General features: G+C 48.1%; 1 protein-coding gene across 1 annotated transcript in view; it reads left to right on the forward strand.

Annotated features, from left to right (window-relative positions):
- FHAD1 (forkhead associated phosphopeptide binding domain 1) overlaps positions 1-15206 on the forward strand; it is a 120980-nt gene that overhangs the window by 25518 nt on the left and 80256 nt on the right. Inside the window, exon 3 of the mRNA XM_044913813.1 lies at positions 8691-8958. Coding sequence (XP_044769748.1) covers positions 8691-8958 — 268 coding nt within the window. The remainder of the gene's footprint in view (positions 1-8690; positions 8959-15206) is intronic.

Genomic DNA, 15206 nt, shown 5'->3' on the forward strand with positions numbered 1-15206 from the left:
TGCAAGTGTCAGAAACCCAACTCAAACAGCCTAAGGCATGGGGCAGGGGGTGGGCGGGAGGAGCTCATGTAACTGAAAAGGCCAAAAGTACCAGCTTCAGGCCCAGCTGGATCCAGGTGCCCAAACAATGGTCAGGAATCTGTCTTTTTCATCTAGCTTCACAATCTCAGGCAGTCCCTTGCCTTACCTGTAGTGAGGTGGTGGCCAGCATCCCCAGCACCCTCTAAATTTAGCAGTTCCAAGAAAAGTAGAAATTTCTTAATTAGCTTGACTTGGACCACATGCCTATCCCTGAACCAATCACTGAGGCCAGGGACAAGGAATGCTCTGATTGCCAGGCCTGGATCATGGTCTCTCCCCTGGAGCAGAAGGGATCAGCCCCACCAGAATTACATGGACCAAAAGTGGGGCGGGGCAGGCTGTCTGCTCCACAAAAATTAAGGTGCGCATCCAGAAGATGGAGAAATGGATGCAGGGTAGGCAAAACAAACAAAGAAACTCCAGATGTCCGTGACATCAGGAAGCATTACCCCTGCCTCAACCGAACCTTCCTAACAGGATTGAGAGTAGGAATTTGGGGGAAGAGGGAAGAAAATGAGAAACAATCCACTTTTCCATTGGAAAAGCCCCAAGCCAATCCCCAAAGAAGCGGAGTAGCTCATTCCTTTCCTCTGTTGAATGGGTGTGATGAGAAGCTCATGGAGTTGGGGGCTTATTGGTCCATCCTGGAGAAGGGTGGCATTTCCATCTTCATGGCACCTTTGCATAGATTCCATTCTTGAGAAGATGTGGCTTTGCCTGTCCCCAGGCTTGAGGGACCAGTGACCAAATGGACCAGAGAGCTCTTCAGAACAAACCTCTTGCTAGGCAAGCTTTGTCATCCCCAACCTGATCTCGTAGGTGTGGGACCTGCTGATGTGATGAGGCGCCCTGAGGCCAGGTGTTTCTTGTCAGAGGAGATTTTCTGAGGCCAGTGGCATGCAGGGCCTGGGCAGCACACGCCTCAGGAAGTGTCCTCAGCAAAAACTCACACAAAAGGACTCTTGAGGTCTGTGTTGTCATCAGATGTCTACAGGCCACCCAGATGACATCGGAGGGCAGGGCAGGGATGCAGAGGGAAATGCGCAGGTGAAGCCTTAGCATCCAGGCAAAACAACCCAGCCCAGGAAACAAGGGACCGACCGTGGCTGCTTACGGTGTCCTCTGGAAGCTCACACTCTATGATCACACTAGAACCACCTTGCTGCTTCTCTTTTCTTAACTTAGTGGGAGATCAATCATTCTTTGACCCCTTCAGTCTCAATCTGGCAAGACTGACCTGAAATAGACCTCATCTAGGGGTAGAAGAGGCTATTTGCAAAAATCTGGGTCTTTTCTCATTAGACTCTATTTCCCATTTTGTGGACTGACCAGGAAGCTAGTTAGAATGTGAAAGGGAAAACTGGAGGCGCCTGGGTGGCTCAGTCGGTTAAGCATCTGCCTTCAGCTCAGGTCATGATCTCAGGGTCCTGGATTGAGCCTCATGTCAGGCTCCCTGCTCAGTGGGGAGCCTGCTTCTCCCTCTGCTTCTCCCCCTCCCCTGCTTTCCCTCTCTCTCTCAAATAAATAAATAAAATCTTAAAAAAAAAAAAAAAGAAAAGAAAGGGAAAACTCTAGGCTAGAAGACTTACAGACAATGGAGAAATTCAATGGGCCAGATCTCCTTTTTAACCCAGCTGGTAAAAATCCAAATGAATGATTCTTATGAACCCCTCAAACAGACCGCCTTTCTGAAGCTCCAAAAATTATATATAACCTGTCACGTCCCTGTTCCAAATGCATAATCCCGATTTCTCACACTGAAAGTCTTGGACACAATTTCTCCTTTTCTAGGGGACTTAGAATTATTACCCCACTTGGAGTTAGTGCAACATCCCAGGAGCTGCTGAGGTAGGGAAGGCTGTTGGCCCTTGTGCCAAATAGTGCCCCCTGCTGGCTGTTGGCGCTAACATATGTGTTTTCTAGTCTATCCAGTTGAGCCTCCTTGCTGTGGTCAGTGTGACTGTTTTCCACCTTCACCCCTTCCAGTCATTACAGTTGTGTAGCTACAAGAGTAAAGTTTAGTAAACTTTATTTTGTAAACTTCTGGAGCTGGAAGCAGTCCCAGAGAACTCTCCCATGAGTAAGCTACATTAGTAGTTGCATAAGGATTTTGTAGGGTTTTCTCCTGGTAACTCAAAGCCTTTCTTCCCCGCCCCCCGCCCCCAGCCAAGGAAATAACATTTTCATTTTGGAATAATTTCTAGATTTACATAAAAGTTGTAATGATAGTACAGAGAGTTCTTGTATACCTCTCCCTCCATTTCCCCCATTTTAAGCATTTTACATTACCATAGTAGAGTTTTCCAAACCAAGACACCAACATTGGCCCACGATTATTAACTGAACTTCAGGCTCCATGACCTAACACAGGGCACCATGCTGCCTTTCATCACTATGTCTTCTTAACCTCCTCTGGTCTGGGACAATTTCTTGGTCTGTCTTTCATGACCTCAATAGTCTTGAGGAATACTGACCAGGGGTCATTCTCCAGGATACCTGATTGGATTGCATTGTGTTCATATCTGATTTGCCTGATCCTCTTCTCTTATTAGATTGGGGTTATGGTTTTCAGAAAACATGCCACAAAGGTGAAGTGTCCTTGTCACATATCAGGGGGTACCCAATATCCACACGACATCCCTGGGGATGTTAACTTCTTCACTTGGCTAAGCTGGTCTTTGCCAGGTTTCTCCACCAGAAAGTTACTACTTTTCCCCTTTCGTACTCTAGTCTTGGAAGCAGGTCATGTGTATAGCCCACCCCAAAGGAGAGGGGAGGAAGGAGCAGACAGTGGGAATCAAGCTCCACCTCCTGGAGGGGGGCCTATCTACATATGCTAAATTCTTCTGTAAGGAAGATTGTCTCTCCTTCCCTGTTTATGTATTTCCTGAATCATGTATTTATATCAGTATGAACTTGTGTATATTCCGTGTATACTTTGGGTTATGATCCAATACTACGTTATCTGTCTTGCCGCTCAAATAACTCCAGCCTTGGCCACTGGGAGCTCTTTGAGGTTGGTTGCCATGTCCCTTGACAGGTCCCCACCCTTGGCTTTGGAGGACCTCCTTACTTTCCGCTATTATAAGATGAGCCAGGCTTGTGGTGTATTTTCCCCACCCCACCTCCAGAATCAGCCAAAGGCCTCTTTACCTGTGCTCTGTTTGCCAGTTGTCCCATTCAGTTCAGCCAGCTGACGCCCACAGCACGTCCCAGGCATGGTTCGGGGTGCTGGGCACAGCCATGCTCCGCTTGAAAATGTTTACCAACCAGCTCTCTGGAAAAAGTAAAGTATGCACATAGAGTGTAAGCCTTACTGATGGAGAGAATGTGTAACACATTCTCTACAAATAATAATAAAATATACACTGCTCTTTATCGTAAGTTGCATATAGCCAATCGACTCTCACAGAGCGCTTTCACTCACGGGCTGAATGCTCACACCCACAGCCAACTTACCTTCATGACTGACGAGAGAGTGGGTTCCCAACCTGAACGTGGGTGGATATCTTTGTTTGCATCCACGAGTAAGACAAAAGTGAAACAAGGAAGATGTATGTTGGAACTTCACGTGTTTATCAGTGGCCTCTTTGCTGTACCAGATAATAGTTTTTGAATACTTCCTTGAGAACTATTTCGCCGACTTTACATGCTACTCATAATTTAATGGCTCTAGACATAACATGCTTTTATATAATTTACATTGTTAACATTTTCGCCAGAACCTCCTTAAGTGTAGACGATCAGCAAAACAAAAAAGATCAAGCTCTGATTTACAGTATGTCCTGATTTCTGTGGTATAAATACTTCCATCAAGGCCAATGTCAAGCGACCAGTGAGACCTCACTGAATACAGAGATGCAGAGAGATGAGCAGTAACGCACACATATGTAGAGTTAAATAACCTCAAGAGCATGAATAATAATAAAATATAGTAAAATAATTAGGAAGGGTGAGTTCTAACTATCTGTTACCTTTGTTTCTTTTTTTTAAAGATTTTTTTTAAAGATTTTATTTATTTATTTATTTGAGAGAGAGAAAATGAGAGACAGAGAGCATGAGAGGGAGGAGGGTCAGAGGGAGAAGCAGACACCCTGCCTAGCAGGGAGCCCGATGCGGGACTCGATCCTGGGACTCCAGGATCACGACCTGAGCCAAAGGGAGTCGCTTAACCAACTGAGCCACCCAGGCGCCCCGTTACCTTTGTTTCTAATATCATTTAATTGTATGTTTATGTAATTTGATTTTTATTAATGGCTGTGTCTCTCAACCAGCTCAAGAAACTCCTGGGCAGGGCACCTGGGTGGCTCAGTCGTTAAGCGTCTGCCTTTGGCTCAGGTCATGATCCCAGAGTCCTGGGATCGAGCCCCACATCGGGCTCCCTGCTCCGCGGGAAGCCTGCTTCTCCCTCTCCCACTCCCCCTGCTTGTGTTCCCTCTCTCGCTGTGTCTCTCTCTGTCAAATAAATAAAATCTTTAAAAAAAAAAAAAGAAAGAAACTCCTGGGCATTTAGTAACTGGCTCTCACGAGCTGGTAGCGGCTGGCCCCAGCACACCCCTGGTACAGAGGACATGCCCCCGTCCTGCTCGGGTGGAGGCTGGTGTCCTCTGAGTCACATCCAGCATATGCCATATGAATAACACTTCCATAAAAGAGTTATCAGTGTTCCTAGAAAATCCTGTTTCCAAGTACCCCATGCAACATCTTGTGGTCCTTCACACTGTTTCTTTCTTATTTTCTTTCTTATAACTCAGAAAATCTCCTATTCCTCACTAACCAATCGTTTAAGACCCTTTCGTGGGTATAGAAAGCAGGTATAAAATCATGACTTTGAATAACCTCAAAGCTCTGAGAGCACGGTGTTAGAGTCAAACAGCATCACTTCTTCCTGGCTGTGGGACCTTGGGCAAGTCACTTAACCTCTCTGAGCTTCAGTTTCTTAATCCACAACATGGGGGTAAAAATGCCTCCCCACCTCCGAGATTATCCTGGCAATCAGATGAGAACACATATGTTCAGGGCACAACACAGTCTCCGGCACATGTGTGCCTTCTCGACATGGTGGCTCATAGTCATAGAAGTATCGGCAATTACAAACAACAGAGCTTGTGACGGGCTCTCCAAGGGCAAGGTATACTTCACTTTCTACCCAGCTTCCAGGGCTTCCTGGCAGAATGTGTGTGTCCTGTAGGCACCCTGTATCCAAACTACCTTGATTACTTTAGAGTGTCCCATTCAGCCTGCACCTTTTACAGGGCTAAAAGCACATACTGGAAAGATAACACAAAGAACAAGTAGATAATCTGAAAAAAATGGATTATGTTTTCTTGAGTAAATCATTTCCAGGTGTTTGTTCAAGCTGATATAAATTCAGCAGTGGCTGTGTCATGGTTAATCCAGGTGGTTGACAACCTGCTATTTTAGAGAGAGTGTGAACATCACATATGCTCCCTCAAAAACAAAACAAAAAAACATGCAACATGCCATAGGGTCAGAGAATGGGGGGGAAAAAAGAACAAGAAAAGGCATTAGCATGTATTTTTAAACTAAAGTTTCTAAAAGCAGACTTGTTGATAACTGACCTTGACCGCAGCCTCTGTGTACATTCTAATGTGAGCACAGCCCAGAACCAGCTTTTAAATGTGAGTCTTTTTGTGTTTGCTTTACCCCTGCCTATTTCCTTATAGTTACCGGCAGCAATTTCTGAGAAAACCTTGACCTTGCCTATTATAGAGCAAGCAGGCAAACCAGAAAAAATCAACTTTAACCTTCCAACTAAAGCTATCCACAATCAACAAGCTTGAGAAAGAAAATGAAAAGCTTTATAGTTTTATTTTTGAAGCCAAAAAGCCGATTGGAGGCTTTGCTGCATTCGGGAGTCTCTGGCTCCTCCCCATTTAGACACCCTATGGTTAGGGCTCTGTGCTGTTCTAGCTGGCCTCATGGGGCTAAGCAGCTCTGGGCACCCAAGCCAGGGCTCAAAGCGAGCTTCCCCGCGTGCACGTCCATGTTCACAGCAGCATGGTCACAATAGTCAGAGTGGAAACAACCCAGGTGCCCTCTGACACTGAATGGATAAACAAAATGTGACGTATATAAAAAGGAAGGGAATTCTGACACCTGCTACAAACGTGGATGAACCTTGAGGACCCGCTGCTCAGTGAAATAAGCCAGTCACCAAAAGACAAATGCTGTGTGATTCCACTTACCTGAGGTACCTAGAGAGTCAAATTCATAGAGACAGAAAGTGGAATGCTGGGTGCCAGGGGCTGGGGGGAGGGGAAAAGGGGAGGTGTTATTTCATGGGGACAGCGTTTCAGTTTTGCAAGATGGAAACTTTCTGAAGATCTGTCTCCCAGCAGTGTGAGTGTCCTTAACACTCCTGAACCCTGCACTTAAAAATGGTTAAGATGGCAAATTTTATGTTATGTGTGATTTACCAAATTAAAACAGCAATAGCTTCCATCTCTCGGTGCCTGGGCCCCACTCCCTCATCCGCAGGGGCTACATTCTCGAGTCTGCGAGGTCTTTCCAGATCCTGGTGTCCAACCGCGGGTCCCACGGGTCCTCTGATTGGATCACATGCCCCACTACTGGACCAATCACGATGCCCAGGGGATGTGATTGGCTGAGTGTGTAGCCCCACCCACAATAAGGAGCTCGGCTATTGGGTGGGGGATTCCCCGGGAATCTCCCAAAAGACCCGAGTGGGTTCTGGCCTGAGCGCTAGGGAAGTGGAGCACTGGAGACCCCTGGTGTGTTCACTCCTGCTAGCATCCTTGCAGTTGGTTAGCGGTGAGCAGGTTACCTGAGGACCCCAGCACGAGAGGGAGTTCCTCCACCCCTGCCAGTAACCTCTAGATTTGCTCACCAGCAGGCTGGGGGTAAACCACATTAGAATTTACCCTTTGCCACCTTGGGCCCATTCGTTCAATAAACATTTATTAAACTGACGGGAAAAGTTATAGGAGTGACTGAGGCAAGAGGAGGGGAAGGGAAGGGACAGAGTGGATGGAGAAGTCAGGGCAGGGGCAGGGCACCTCGGCCGCGGAGAGTGAAGACAGGAGGAAGGCACAGATGGAGAGACTAAGGTGTTGACAATGGAGAGAAATTCGAAACTGTGCAGAAGGTAACAGATTCCCAGCACCCTGCCAAGTCTGTTCCTGAAGCAGATGTAAAGTGGGCCAGTAACATTAGGTATGCTGGGCCAGATGTCTCCAGGCAGTTGGAGCTTGGAGCTTGATTTGCCCCGAACACTGTTCTCACCGGCTCCAAGAAAGAGTCTTCAGAGGAAACGCACAGGATCCTTGACTTGCTGGGGAAAGACTGGACCAAAAGCTTGGTTCAGGAGCCTGAGTGAGCGGGAGAGCCTTCCTCTTGAATAAAATCCAACTGAAGCTCTGCAAGCTGGTGCTCATATTTTGGAAGTGTCTGTTTCTCTCTGTGTGCCTCTGAACTCATATTCTCTCCAGTCTAAAGAAGGAGAAATGTGAGCCAAGGGGAGTAGATGTGTGGCCCTACATAGGTCCTGACAAACATTTGAACTTAGTGTGTTTTTTTCTGCCAAGAGAAGGGAGTGAGGGTTGAGAGACAGAAACAGAGACAGGGGTCATCAGACCTCCATCCCAGTTCCCTCCCCACCACGACCTGAGCCTGAGTAAATTCCTTAACCTCACCAAGCCTCAGTTTGTAAAGTAGGAATCAGGAGACCTGAAGGGCTATTGTGAGGAATGGATAAGGAAAGAGCAATAAATGACAGCCCGCCCTAGTGTCATTGTTTAATCCCTAGACAGAGGGAGAAGCCACCACAGAGGCATTAAACCCAGGCACAAGCCAGGTGTCAGCCCCTCTATGTGCCTGGCCACGGTTAGATGGAGTTGGGCTTGCTTCCCAATGACAGTGGCTGCAGACATCTTCCACGGGTCAGATGCTGAAACATTCCCTTGGTAGATATTTACGGAGCATCTCCCAAGAATCAGGTGTGGTAGACATTGAGGATCAAAGGTTAATGAGACAGTTGGGATTCCTGTAATCCCAGAGCTCTCGGCTTCGGAGGACAGATGGCATAGAAGTGCCCAAGAGATGGGCAGTGTGGATGGAAAGAAAGCGGGCTGGGGGTCCTAGAAAGCTGGGTGTGAATCTCAGTGATCTGTTCCCTCATTCTTTCACCCAGTATTCGAGGGCCTGCTCTGTATGTGCCAGGCACTTATTCTAGGTGCTGAGGATACAGGGGTGAGCAAGATAGACAAAAAGCCCTCTTCTCTTAGAGGTGACATTCTACCAGCTCAGAGGCTCACCGGCAAATCTGTGATCTTGGAAAGTCACGAGGTCTTGCTCAGCCTCAGTCTCGCGACAGAAGAGTGTTGGGTGTATTAAATAGGGCAGTGCACGTGAACCTCTTGCCAGGATGCCTGGTATGAAGGCTGCCCCCAATTAATGGTGGTGTGATAGTGTGCAATGTGCAAACTTGGGGAGAGTCTGGGAGGGCTTCCTGGGGGAAGAGACTTATAAGGTGAGCCCCAGGGCAGCAATTATAGGGCTGGGACAAGAATGGAGACCACCCCCCAGCAGATTGGAACCTCCTCTGACCCTCTTGTCTGCCCCTGCAGGTCTCCTTCCCATGGATGAGTGGTTCGGCACCTTGGCCAAGACCACAGCCACCTCGAGCCACACAGCAGTCAAAACAGTCACCCTCACCACCACAGATGCCCTTCCGCCCAGGCATCCGGACACCACCAGTGCAGAGGAGCTGGTCCCAGGGGTTTCCCAGACCCACCATGGTCCCGCCTGCCTCCCACAAGCGGCCTGTGAGTGCTGGTGGGAAGATGTTCTCCTTTGTGGTGGATAGCACTCACAGGCCTCCCATCATCAAGCAAGGTATTCATGCGCGCTTCCCCTGGTGGCTTTGGGGATGGGCTTAGAGCCACAAGGGTGGGTCTTGATTTTTGCTTATTTTCTCCAGTTCCAAAAGTAGAACACATTTAATTGTGAGAAAATCGGGGTTAGAGGTGCCTGGGTGGTTCCGTCAGTTGAGCGTCCGACTCTCGATCTCAGCTCAGGTCTTGATCTCAGGGTGGTGGGTTCAAGCCGCACGTTGGCAAAAGCCCAGGGTGGAGCCTACTTAAAAAAAAAAAAATCAGGGATAAAGAGAAAGTAAGAAAATAGTTAAAGACCATTTGTCACCCTCATCACCCAATATCCCCTGTTGACTTTTTGGGGCATATCCCTTCAGACTTCGTGCTCTGCACATTGGCACCCATCAGTGTCCCTGTGGTGAGTGTGTGGATGTGGGTGTGTGTCAGTGTGTGTGTGTGTGTGTGTGTGTGCTTATATATGAATGTGTAGCAGGACTGTAAACTCACAGCTTTGACTCACATGTGCAGAAATATTGGCACCTGAAATCCCCCTTGGCCACAACAGCCTTAGGAGGTTTTTAAATATTTTATTATCATTTTACAGGTGAGAGGAGGCTGAGGCTTATTGAGGAAAATTACCTCCCAGATGTGACATATTCAATCTAGTCCAATCTAACATTTTTCAGTCAAATTTAAGGCTGGTTATCTCAGTCACTGTCTCTGTCACTCACAGCCTGGTCACTCTGGGGACCAGCCTTCCCGGTTTCCTTTCCTCAACCCCTTTCCCAGAAGGTCTCATGGCATCTGAGGAGGGGACTTCCTGCCTGTCACTGTCCTCTTGGCCTCACCAGCGGGTTTGATTTAGTCCCTGGCATGATTCCGGTTTCCTCCATGCCTGTGATGTGAAGATCCCGTTCTCTGCCTCTGCATCCCAGCCCCAGACCCCTTGGAGTCCCCAGGTGTCTCTGTGGCTTCGCATCCTCCACTGGTGTCACTCAGGACCGTTCACCTAATCACCTCCCCCAGCCATTCAAATAATAGTTATTGTTGTGAAATATACAAACAGAGGAGTAAATGAAATGCAGTTATATCATCTTCATCTTCATCTTCATCATCAGAGGAACCCTTACGTGCCATCAACAGCAAATGAAATTACTCAGCCATTTCCCCCCTATATTTTATAAGTATGAAAGTTTTCAAACATACAGCAAAGTAGAAAGAATTTGACAGAGAACATCCTACCTAATTGCGAATTAACATTTTGCTATATTCGGGGCGCCTGGGTGGCTCAGTCATTAAGCGTCTGCCTTTGGCTCAGGTCATGATCCCAGAGTTCTGGGATCGAGCCCCGCATCGGGCTCCCTGCTGGGTGGGGATCCTGCTTCTCCCTCTCCTGCTCCCCCTGCTTGTGTTCCCTCTTAGGCTGTCTCTCTCTCTGTCAAATAAATAAATAAAATCTTAAAAAAAAAAAAAAACCATCTTGCTATACTCTATTGCATATCTGTCTAACGATCCTTCTACCCATTTGTTAACCCATCTTATTTTTTGGTATGTTTCAAAATAAATTGCACATATCTATAGTCTTCCCCCTTAATATGTTAATATATGTAACAGTAACCAGAGTTCAACAGTTTTTGTCTTTTTGATGTAAAATTAACTGCAACATATATAAGTTATCAATTGCTGCATGACAAATTCTCTCAAAATTTAGTAGCCTAAAGCAAACACACACACACACACACACACACAAAACCCCAAACATGTATTATCTGATACAGTTTCTGTGGGTCAGGAATTTGGGAGCAGCTTAGCAGGGTGGCTCAGGGTCACTTATAAGTTGCAGGTAAGCTGTTGGCCAGGACTGCAGTCTTCTGAAGGCTTGACGGGGGCTGGAGAATCTGCTTCCAAGATGGCGCACTCACGTAGATGTTGGCAGAAGGCCCCACGTCCTCACAATAGGGACCTATCCAGAGAGTTGCTGGAGAATCCTCATGGAATAGCAGATGGCTCTTCCTGAGCAAGTGATCCAAGAAAGCAAGATGGAAACTACAACATCTCTTAGAGCAAGCCTCCAAAGCTACTCTGTCATTACCCAAGTCAGCTCCATCCCAGTTGGGAGAAGACAGCCCATGGGCCTGAATACCAGGAGGCAAGTGTTATTGGCAGCCCTATCTTAGAGGCTGGCTACCACAGTCTGCCCTTTGGTCCTCAAGGATTCACCCCCCCTCACTTGTACCACTCCCTCACCCTCTCCCAAGTTCCCCCAAAGTCTGACCCCATTCCAGCATCAGCCTAAATTCCAGAATCTCATCATCTAAATCAAGTCCAGGTGCAGATGAGGCTCACTAGGTGTAGTTCCTTAAGTTCAGCTTCTCAAGTACCATTTCCAGCAATCTGAAGACCTTTGAACTAAAGAGACGGGTCGTCTGTCCCTCACACACCCAGCATACACTGGTGGGACACACATAGCATACTGCTGTGGACACGCCTTCTGTTCAAAAGGGAAAAACAAACACACAGGAGTGCTTGGCCCAAAGCAATTCTGAAATCCAGCCAGGAAAATGTTGGAAGTTCCCTGATTAGGACTTAGACCTATTCTTGCCCAGAAATGACCCTCCATGGCTCTCGCCTCTGCCCTCTGGTTCCTTGGATTGGCCCTCTGAGTCCTCCTACCTTTTCCATGAAGGACATCACATGTTTGCAACTGTATAGTTTTATAGTCAGCTACCTGCCTATAGACGTGTGGGGTTCATTGGCTTCTTTTGCTTTTGTGGATCTCTGCCTCCCTCAATCCACATCGGTAGTGTCCCTTATTGGGGTTCACCCAACTAGGCAAAAGCCATGCCCACATATTCCTTTGACATAAGCACTCCTCTGCCCTGGGCTTCTGCCAAGAGTGGGAGGGACAGCACTTCTTAGAAGCCCTATGCTTTGCCCAGATCATTCTCTGAGACACTGGCTCAGATTGTTCTGCATTCTTGACAAAGGATATTACAGTCTTACACTCAGCTTCATCTTCGGAGCATGTTTTCCTGGGAGTGCCCTGGATTTGACCTTTGCCCAGAACCTATGTCTTGCATTTCTTTTGCCACGTGGAGAGGCAGGGAATCTTCAAGCCCAATTGAGTCCCAGCTACTTGTGGTTCAACAGTCCCTCCGTTGGCCTCTGTCCCCTCCCACATTCACAGTAAGTGCCAGAAAGGAGTCAGGTGGCACTCTGCCTGGGCTCCATCACCCAATTCATTAGGAACATTTTCTACTTTCCCCATCACCACAGGCAGTGTGTTATAAGACTTCCTGCCACCACATCACAGGGATCCTTATAAGAAGAGAAAGAGAAACAGACAGACACACTGACCAGGGATACCTACACATGGAGGAAAGGCCATGTGAAGACACAGAAAGAAAGTAGCCATCTACAAGCCACAAAGAGAGGCCTCAGGAGAAACCAACCCTGATGGCATCTTGACCTTGGACTACCAGCCTCCAGGCTGTAAGGAATATCATTCCATTGCTTAAGCTGCCCAGTCTATGGTATTTCATCATGGCCGCTGAGCTGACCATTGCAAAGTCCATCCACTGTTGGAGAGGACAATCCAAGGGTGTGGATAGCAGGAGATAAGAACCATTGGTGCCATCTTGGAGGCTGGCCACCACACAATGAAAGGCATGCAGTCCAAATCCTAAAGACACAATGCAGGAACACATATGCTGTCCCTGGTGAGAACTGATAATTATCTGATAAGTTCCGGGAGAGCCAGACAGTTGTTAAAATACTGAAGCAACGGGCGCCTGGGTGGCTCAGTTGGTTACGCAACTGCCTTCGGCTCAGGTCATGATCCTGGAGTCCCGGGATCGAGTCCCGCATCGGGCTACCTGCTCAGCAGGGAGTCTGCTTCTCCCTCTCCCGCTCCCCCGTCCTGTGCGCTCTCTCTCTCTCTCTCTCAAATAAATAAATAAAATCTTAAAAAAAAAATATTGAAGCAACTTCTCTCCCATTTGGCAAATAGTTGTACCTTGAAACTTCTTAAAGCACCTCTGTCTCCCACTCCTGCCATCCCACTGCCCGAGCCATCCCATCCCTCCTTCGGGGTTCTCCCCACTGGGACCTCCAAATGATCCAGCAGCTAGAGGGTTTGTCTTGAACTGAGTTAAGCCAGTTTGGTCACACATGGCCCTTGGGTTCTCTTTGAAATGAAACAGGAGCCAGTAAAGACATTTGGGGCCGGTGGGGGAAATTGCTCCAGCACCTCCCTGCCTGGGTATAAGGAAAGCAAGTCTCAGATAAATTCTACCCCCATGCAGACTTCCAGTAAACAATATAGCAAAGGGGTCCCAAGCCTCATTCAGCCTGCCCTGTAGGTTTGATCAAGTCCAGGCTCTCTGTCCTTTAAGGGCTCCAGCTGTCACCTGGTAGAAAAGGCTCACTCAAGGCAGCCAGGACAAGGTCACAGGGGCATCTGGAGTTACTCCCAGAGATGGCATCAGATGGCAAAGATCATCTGGACACAGGTCCCTCCTGGGGAGCACACGGGAGGGGCTCCCCAGTACTTTGGCTGACCCTCAGGCAGTTCCTTCCTCCGTTTGACCATTGGGAGCCTGTTTCTAACATAGAGCATACAAGGTCACGGGCCACCAATTTTACCAATAAAAACCCATCTCTGGCCTTCAGTTTGCTAATTAGGAAAGCCTCAGGTGTCAGAGCTGTCTCTGGACTGTGGCCTGTCCATGTAATGCTGCCTGGCATGTGCTTTCTGATGGGGTAGCCACCAGCCACACAGGGACTGAGCTAAGGTGGCTAATGGGACAGAGGAACAAAATGTTTAATTTGCATTAATTTAAATTTCAAAACCGATACCTGATTCAGTTATTGGAAGGTTTAAAGTATGCCCAGAACGTCTTGAGTATGCAAATCTGCTTCTTCCCAACGGTAAGTTATGGTGAAGCCCAAACACAGATCAAGTCTTCCTGTTGAAAATGCAGCTTCCAAATCGAGGGGCGTTAGACATGTAAAAGGAACCCTGGATTTCAAAGACTTGGTGCCCAAAAGAAAAAGAATGTAAAACACCTCCATCGTTTTTGGTCTTGATTACGTGTGGAAATGTGATGTTTTAACGTACTGGGTTAAATAAAATACATTTCAGAATCAGTTTCATCTTTTTACCTTTTTAATGTGACTAGTGCTAGAGGAGTTTAAATTCTCTTATGTAGCTCCCATCAGTTTTCTATAAGACAGCGCTGCTCAGTGACATTCCCCAGGAAGCCCTTCTGTTGCCCCTTACTCTGTTCCGCACTTGCCCTTCCCCCCACACGTAGCGGCAGCCACCTTCCAGAATTCCTGGGGAGGAAGCAGGGAGAGCATTCCACAGAGAGAGGGAGTCGCCATCTTGGTGCTTTGGGCCCCAGGCCTGCTCCCCACGCGCAGAATACTGACAGAACATGGGAGGCCCATGCTCAGAGGTGGTGTGAGCACACCTGTGTCTGAGATTTGAGGCCAGCGCACCCAGCAGGACTTCTTCCCTAAGCCTTTTCTGTCCATAGCGCTGTTGGCCTCCAGCATGGACACAGGAAACCAAGTGGGTGTGTAGGTGGGTAAGTAGGGAGCTTTCTTTTCTCGACTATTTCTAGGAAGACCAACTGGTCCTGGTTTGCCTGGGTCTTCGTCAGCTTTGGTACGGAAAGTCCCCCCTCCCAGGAAGCCCCGCAGTGCCTGGCAAACCAGGACAGTTGGTCACTTGACCAGTTTCATCAGGCAGCAGCTGAAACTCCATCAAGTGAATCCCAAATCCAGTCCTTGGCGATCAATAGGAAGGGAGACACTCCATGGGACACGGTCCATGCGAAACTGCTCCTCGTTGACGGGTTTGTCACGGTGAACCAGCTCCTAAATTCCTCACTCATGGCCTCATTCACATGTTCACCACCGGGGAGGACCTCCTACGTGCGGGTGTGTGCGCCGGTTCCGGAGCCAAACTGACTGGGTCAGACCTGACTGCCCCATACCAGACACGTGGCCTCCATCTCTCTGCACCTGGGCTTCTCAAAATGGCTGTCACAGCAGCTGCCTCACAGTGGATTTTGTGAGCCCCAGCATTGACTTATGGAAGGCACTGGTGGCCAACAAGCCTTTCATGAGTTATTGGTCAAGAGTGGGCCAGGCCCCGAGCTTTTTGTTCTTCGACAATACTTCTGAGCACCTTTCCCTGTCCATGAGCGCATCACAGAATGGAGACAGGTGAGGGCTTGGCCTCTTTCCAGCTCTGTGAGCTTG

The sequence above is a fragment of the Neomonachus schauinslandi genome, chromosome 4 (genome assembly GCF_002201575.2).
Source record: "Neomonachus schauinslandi chromosome 4, ASM220157v2, whole genome shotgun sequence".
Classification (NCBI taxonomy): Eukaryota; Metazoa; Chordata; class Mammalia; order Carnivora; family Phocidae; genus Neomonachus; species Neomonachus schauinslandi.